Source organism: Vigna angularis, chromosome 11 (genome assembly GCF_016808095.1).
Source record: "Vigna angularis cultivar LongXiaoDou No.4 chromosome 11, ASM1680809v1, whole genome shotgun sequence".
Classification (NCBI taxonomy): domain Eukaryota; kingdom Viridiplantae; phylum Streptophyta; class Magnoliopsida; order Fabales; family Fabaceae; genus Vigna; species Vigna angularis.
This window is the reverse complement of record NC_068980.1, coordinates 9,309,570-9,317,012: the sequence shown is the minus strand read 5'-3', so window position 1 is coordinate 9,317,012 and position 7,443 is coordinate 9,309,570. Positions and strand designations below refer to the sequence as shown.

Here is a 7,443-nt window from a genome sequence, read left to right as displayed (position 1 = left end):
ATTACTTAAAATTTAGACACATAGTAACGCCCTAGATTGGGCTTCTGGAAAATGATAAAAAATATTTAAACGGAAACTGATAGCATGAAAGCTATGTATGTCAGTTCATATTTACATTGTTTTTAGGTTATTTAACGATTTGGCATAAGCTTTCCAGACAAAGCTTGGTGGTCGACAAGCATTGTCCAGGAGCACTAAAAATGGTTCGAATTGCTTTAAAGAAATTGCCGGTACTGAAATTATTGAAAGGTTAGCGAGGACATGATTGAAAAGTTGAATTGACATGGGTCGCATTTGTGGACGTAGATTACTTAAGCTATAGTTCCTTCCTCGGTAGCAGAAACACAGGAGGTACAAACTACAAAATGATAATACAACTTACATACTAGCATTCTTTCATAAAAACAAAACTAGAAACCCCAAACTAACAAGAAACTGCAGTTCTGAGCATATAGGAAAATGATTCCAGGTAAAAGCCATAATTTGTTCTAATTGCTGGAGTGGCGCAACTCTGGACGAACGAAGTCTGCATCTGCTGGCACAGAAATGTCAACTGTGGGTCTCAATTTGGCGCAGACTTCAATGGCTCCATGCACTGGGTCCGAAAGAAAGTTGCTGAGTAAGTCCTGGTTAACAGGGGTTCCATTGTCCACCGCCACCAAGGCCTGCTGGGTAAGAATGTAATCAAATCGTGGAGCCCATTTCCTCGAACCCAACCTAGCCGTGGTTGAACAGTTATCAACCATGAAAGAAACGCCACGAGCATGCATGAATGGATTCAAAGAATCAACTGCCTCGATGACACTCTCGTTAATGATTTCGGAGTAGGAATGCCCTTTCTTCCTCAGGATCTCAATCTAGAAATTTAATAATCACAGAGTAAATACATAATTCATTTTTGCTCTACATATCTATCGCAGAAAAAAAACATCCCTTAATCAGTCACAAGCACAAAATTGAAAGCAAACGGAGACAAATGTACAGGCAGGAAACTATGTGGATCCATTCCCAAAATAAAAGCAAGTAAAATTCCAAGAGTACCTGGGCCATCATCAATGCCACAAAGACACCAGCAGTAAAAGGATATAACGGGCCTTGATCACCTGCTGGTCTTGTAGAACGGACACGCTCACCAACCTTCCACATGCGGGTTTGATCAATGTTACCCATGGGGAAAGCAGGTAGACCCTCTTTCTCCTGTAAAACATGTATTGTTTAAAGTCGGTGGTGCAAAGGCTGACTACTCTAAAGGGGAAAGTATATGTCCTTACATAAAAGCGGCGTCCAGCCAGAACAACACTGCGAATCTCACTACCACTGGCTACATCCTCGTAGCACTCGTACAGAATATCCATGCAAGGATAATAAGAAGCACTGTAAGCTTTCTCAAATTCCCTTTTCTCATCTTCAGATAAAGCATTGTATACAGCTAGCATGCCCTGTCCAAAACCAATACGCGCAAAAGGCTAGTCAGAACTCAGAGAAATCCCAATCCAGCACATTGTACAGGGTTTTCGGAAAGGGTGTTGGTGTCCAACAGACAAAAATTAATGCTAGACTAGTGAAAATACAACCTTGGTTGAGATGGTTTTAGATATAATTCCAGTTATAGACTCAACAGTATTCTTATACGCCAGATCTTCGTCCATTCCATTATCAGTGTATCTCCTAAACAAGGATTCCACAACTCCATGAACAGCGCCAAGTAAAATGCCTACAAACATCCATGGCTGTAGTTAGAACTTACGCCATCAAGGAAAAAACAACAAAACGTTGCAAAGTTCTCACCTCTCTCCCCAAAGATATCACTCTTGTACTCTTGCTCTAATGTAGTGGCGAAAGTGAATGGAGAACCAAGGGCAACAGACCATCCCAAAGCAACATCAGTAGCCCTACCATCCACATCCTGCATGCACAAATAGTTACTCAAATAAAATAAACTATTCAATCAACACATGAGAAGACCCGAAGGAAGTGAAGACAGAAACTGAGGTAGAGCAAAAGTAACCTGGTGGACGGCAAAACTTGCATTAATTCCAGCACCATTTATTTCTTTGCCTTGCACATAGAGCCTCCTTACAGATGGACCCATCCCCTTTGGGCACACAGCAATTACACTAATGTTCTGTGGAAAGTCAAGTCCAATTGACTGCAAATGCCCGAGAAGAAAACCATGGGAAAGCCCAAGTATGCTATTTGGTTTCATATGAGAAAATATTTTTTCATAATTATCAGCCTGCAAGATAAATAAAAATATTAAAGTTTATGTATTGAAAGCAACTATATGAGAAAACCCCAAAATTACTACAGCAAGACATACTTTGTCTACTTATATTGACAAAACAGATATTCGAAAGTACATTTTTCATTAGTGTTAGAATGCTGTAGCAAAAACTAAGGCACCACGATACCAACAGGTCTGTAACCTGATAGGAATTCAGAAAACAAATTGTATCACATTCTTAGAAAACATTTGAGATTTGGGACAAATCTTATCTTGCCCTGCTACAAATATGTTGGAATAATATTTTCAGAAAATGTTAAACAGAACTATAAAATAATTTTTTTTATTTAAAATAATAAATGGGGAAAATTAAGAATTGTGACAGTGATGGAAGCTGGTAATAGCAAACGGTTAACTGGTGGTGATGGAAACCGGTAGGAGCTAACTGTAAACGGATGGTGATCAAGTAAGTAAAAGAATATATAATGCCATTGGGGTGTGAAAATCATGGTGGATTGGTAATAGTAAGCTGCATTACCGGTACAGTTTTGGCGAAGTAGATGATAATATCTAAACACTTACAGTTCCAAAAGAAGACAAGTCCGATTTCTGATTACTCACGTTGAAATTAATCCAGCAATTTTATAAAAAGAATTCTCACTGATACTCGGAAAACCTTATTGTTACTCACGCAATGCAGAATAACGTCGTATAGTAATAATCAGACAGTTTCAGAAACAAAATAAACGGCAACAGAAGAATCAGAATGCGTATATGGAGCATTGAGTTAAACTAATTAACCTGTGCGGAATCAGAAATTAACAACATCACAAGATCACTGCCCGAGACAGTTTCCCATATGTCACCAAGAGTCCCATTCTCCTCAGTAAACCCGGCTGCCCGAGCTTCAGCAAAGGAACGAGAACCTTTCCTGAGTCCAATCTGCATTTTTAAATCATAGAAACGACAAACAATACATTTAATCAGCCAGCCATCCATTAATCAACAATTTCAGCATACATTCATATATTATAAGTAAAGGAAACTGAAATAAATAACAAATGAAAACAAGAATCACACCTTGACCACAATATCGGACTTTGCTTCAGCAAGCGAGTCCCTAAGATTTTGAGCCTGGGCAGGTCCCTGGAAGCACAGCGCCTTGTTAGCAATCATATCAAAGCTAGGAAGTACAACATCATCGGAACAAAAATACTAAGCCATAAGCTTTTAAGCTTAAACAAAATATTAAATACAGACTCTCCGAACTCAAATATAAATAAAATTAACTAATTTTGTGCTTGCCACGGGATTCCAAGCCCAGAGTGCAAGAGCTAAACCGAAAAGTTTTTTACCACTGAGAATCGAGATTCTCCACTATACGGATTCCCCACAACATGGATCGGATATTTCAAGCTTATAAATGATATCACATATAACACATTTTAGCCTTTACTTAAATACGAATCCTCGAAAGTCACCTGAGATCCCCAGCCAATGACACCAATCTGCTTGATCCCCTTGAAAGCGTCGGGCAAAAAGTGGAACAAATCCCTGCCTCCTCTCACGATGTACTGCAATGAATCAAAATAAAAAATAAACAAAAGAAACTTATATTCACGAATCTGGAAATGGAAGAAATCTTTCGAGAACCTCGTCGTGTCCGGCGAGGTTAACCTTCTCCTTCTTGAAAACCTTCGTGTCGAAATCGAGCTGCGTGGGAGCCTTCACAGCCGGCGCCGCCACCATACGAGCACCGAGAGCGGCGCCGCATCGGCTCAGCTTTAGGGATTTAAAGGTGAGTTTGGAAGAAGAGGATTGTAGAGCGAGGCTGGTAGCAGAGAAGCTTCTGGAAGAAGGTTTGGCAAGGGTTTCAGAGGCGGCAGAGATTGCAGAAGAGCACGACGTCGTCGCAGCCGCCATTATTTGGAGTAGAGTGTGTCTGTTTGGGTGTAAAGAGAAGGGTTCAATGAGTGAAGCGGCAGTATATTTGTTGGGGGTTTTATACTGTGAGCATTGAGTGGTGTATGCTAAAGTGCGCCCATACGGTGTCGGTGAGAAATCTCCACTTCTTTTGTACGCCCGTGTATATCTGCAAGCGTGCACGAGTAGGTGAGATTAACGCCACACATTGCCAATATTTTTTTTCCTTCCTAAAGTTTAGTGAAGCATCAGATCATAGACTAAATAAAATCTAAATCACTGTTCGTTAATTGATCTGATTTTACTTACAAACATGCTGAGAATATGGACTTGTTTTAACAACTCTATTTTTTAAAATTGAAAATAAAAATTATAGAAATATGTAAAAGAATTTCTATAAATATTAGTTTTAGTTTATAAAGAAATTTATGCAAAAAGTTTCTTTAGACATAATGTTGAATAATTTCATTTCTATCGTTTTCCGTAACAACCTGTTCGTTTAGTCATGGTGAGAACTTAATTGTATTAAATATGTAAATTAAATAAATTTGCCTTTTTCTCACGTACCTTTTCTCGATATTTGTTTTTTATTTTTCATTTAAAAGGAATTTTTCGAAATTTATTTATAAAAAGTGTCAATTTAGGATTTTCTTTTTGTCTGGAAAAGGAACCTTATTTTTATATTTGTTTTCACGTTGAGCTTCTGCAATGGAATCCAACGCATAATAAAATAGTCGGTCAAATTGAAAACAGTGATTGATTGAGCACGTATATACTGTGACGGAACAAAGGAGTGGTGTGAGTTGTGAAGATGAAACAGAAAAATATTAAAAAATAGCGAATGGTTCAATTAAATGGCTTCAACAGCTTTTGAAGAAAAGCAAACAATATAAGTTATGTTTTGAATCCTAGGATCATCATTTATGTTGTTGCAGTGGTACAATTTGGCATATCCAGTGGAGAAAATGACAAAGAAGGTTCGATGAGATTTCGCTTTGCACCATATTCTCCCAGAATGAGATAAGAATCTCTCAAAGGACTGGGGTTGCTTTCTGATGCAGATGGTATTATAAGTGAACCTAAATTTCAGCTAAAATAAAATACATTTCTACCAACTCAAATGTTGTGATGTTTGGAGTATGTGATTTATGAAAAATGAAACTTATAAAATGTTTATAGAACAAAATTAATAGACAAAATCTAAACATTAAAGGTTAAATGTCTTTAGATTATTATAAATTTGTGTTTAGTCTCTAAATAAATTATAAAACATTCAATTAGTGTATTTTGTGAAAGTGAATAGAAAATATCATTTTCAATAAACGATATCTGAAAATTATATTTTAATTTACTATAAGATTATTACGTCATAAACACTTCACATATGTTTGTTAAAAGTTGAATTTTACATTAACTTCATAAAATACAAGAAATAAATATCTTATTATTTAATAACATTTTTTTTTAATAATAGTTTGGATAAGGACATATTTAAAAAATAATCTCAATTTAAGAGAGAAAAAAGGACTTTAGATGTATGCATGCATGACTTAGAGCTAAACTATAAAAAGTAATAAATAATGTAAAACTTAGATAAGATTTACGAGAGGCGTGGTCTACACTAGAATTTGTAAATTACTGTGCCAATTATGTTTGTTTTTTAATTGTATAATTAAAAAAATATTCTTTTATAAAAAAATGAATAATATAATTTAAAAAGAAATTGGATTATGCAATCTAAAAATTAAATAATTTTTAAATTATATAATTTAAAAAACATTTTATTATATAATTTAGGTTTAATACATCGTCTCTATTTTTAGGGTTTGGTTCAAAGTGATCCTATCTTATAAAAAAGTTCAATAAAATCCAATATTTTGTTAAAAAATGTTCAATCACTCTCTAATGATGATGGAATGACAACGCCATTACATTTGCATCAAAGGGTTCCACCCCAATAATCCTCACCTTTGGATTAACCCTCTTCACATAACAATCACCGTGGAGCAGATGACTCCCTTTTCCAATAACTCCCTGGGAAGCTTTGCCATCATGTTATAAGCTTCACGAATCTTAAATGAGAAAACGGGTTGCAAATCCTCTCTCTTGAGCCAAACCTTAACCCCGAGTTTCCTAAAAAGCTTTGGCGCCAATTGTAGAGAGGACTCAATTACTACGTCGTAGACCTTCGAAGTGAGAATATTCGTCAAATAACTCAACACATTCATCACGTCGTCGCCACCATTGTCAGACCGAGACTGGTGGGGAACCGCACCGACATATCCCGGTGGGTACTGGAGGGAATCCGGCGAGACCCGGGGGCGCAGAGGAGCCACTGGCTGGGTATCTTTTTTCAAGTGAAGCGTTTTAATGCATGTGGGGGCCACGATAAGATGAAGAAAAATATTATATTTTCTTCCTGTATAGTGTAGATGTTGGAATCCAAAGAGTTAGAAGGGGTTCTTGATATTGGCATTTAATGGTTTTCGTGGTACTTACCTTGGGAGGGAAATCATAATATGGTTAATACCAAGTGCATGAAATTATTGTTGTGCATGTGCTGCTATGTCCCTTGTTGATAGGTAAAGTACGCAAATGATATTTTGGGGTTGCATGGGTGGATTTCATTGTGCAGATTTTAAATTTTGGGTCTATAAAATAGGTCTAGGGAAGCTAAAGGAGTTTTCTTTGAAGATATAAAGATTGATGAGAGAGGTGTAGAGGTTATCTAATGGTCATGGTTTTGTTGTTAATAAGCAAGGATTCTTTGTTTTGGTTATATTGATGTCGTCCTAACAATGAAATATCTAGTTTTATGGGTTTTGAAAATTATATCAGTTTTGAGTTATTATTGAGTGAAATAGTATATAGGGTGATATAGGATGGAATTTGGAGGTGGGTGTATAAAACTAATGCATTGTTGGTAGTGTCCAGAGAAATATTCTCTCTCTAATCAATACATCAATATCTTAACCCATTTACGATTCTCTCTCTCTGCATTAATTCTTCAAACAACCATTTACGTTTCTCTCTCTGCATTTAATTCTTTCAGCCACGTATTCATCAAATTGCACAACTCACTCAGGTTTAGCCACGGTGGCATTTGCACCGTTATGTTTTTAACTGCGTGAGCGAAAAGGACCAGATTGAACATTTTTTAACGAAATATGGGGCCTTACTAAATTTTTTTTAAAAGGTATGATCACTTTGAACAAAACCCCTAAAAGTAGGGACCAAATGATGTATTCAACCTATAATTTTGTTGAGAATCAAATAGATCCTCTACTGTACAATGG

At 36.5% G+C, this 7,443-nt stretch overlaps 1 protein-coding gene across 1 annotated transcript; it reads right to left on the bottom strand.

Moving 5' to 3' along the window:
• Nucleotides 1-265: 265 nt before the first annotated feature.
• LOC108334178 (ketol-acid reductoisomerase, chloroplastic) lies at nucleotides 266-4,215 on the bottom strand. Its single transcript, XM_017569872.2, has 10 exons — nucleotides 3,878-4,215; nucleotides 3,706-3,798; nucleotides 3,305-3,370; nucleotides 3,026-3,166; nucleotides 2,009-2,236; nucleotides 1,789-1,906; nucleotides 1,575-1,714; nucleotides 1,272-1,439; nucleotides 1,042-1,197; nucleotides 266-857 (listed from the first exon to the last, which is right to left on the bottom strand). The coding sequence occupies exons 1-10, from the start codon at nucleotides 4,145-4,147 to the stop codon at nucleotides 489-491; spliced, it is 1,749 nt and encodes a 582-aa protein (XP_017425361.1). The 5' UTR covers nucleotides 4,148-4,215; the 3' UTR covers nucleotides 266-488.
• Nucleotides 4,216-7,443: the final 3,228 nt, after the last annotated feature.

What these genes read in the sequence shown, in the direction of transcription:
- LOC108334178 (XM_017569872.2), bottom strand. Translation starts at nt 4,147, where the DNA reads ATGGCGGCTGCGACGACGTCGTGCTCTTCTGCAATCTCTGCCGCCTCT. An exon ending in TCATTGGCTGGGGATCTCAG is followed by an intron (nt 3,371 to 3,705) that starts GTGACTTTCGAG and finishes CTGTGCTTCCAG; the next exon opens with GGACCTGCCCAGGCTCAAAA. An exon ending in AGTCCGATATTGTGGTCAAG is followed by an intron (nt 3,167 to 3,304) that starts GTGTGATTCTTG and finishes TTAAAAATGCAG; the next exon opens with ATTGGACTCAGGAAAGGTTC.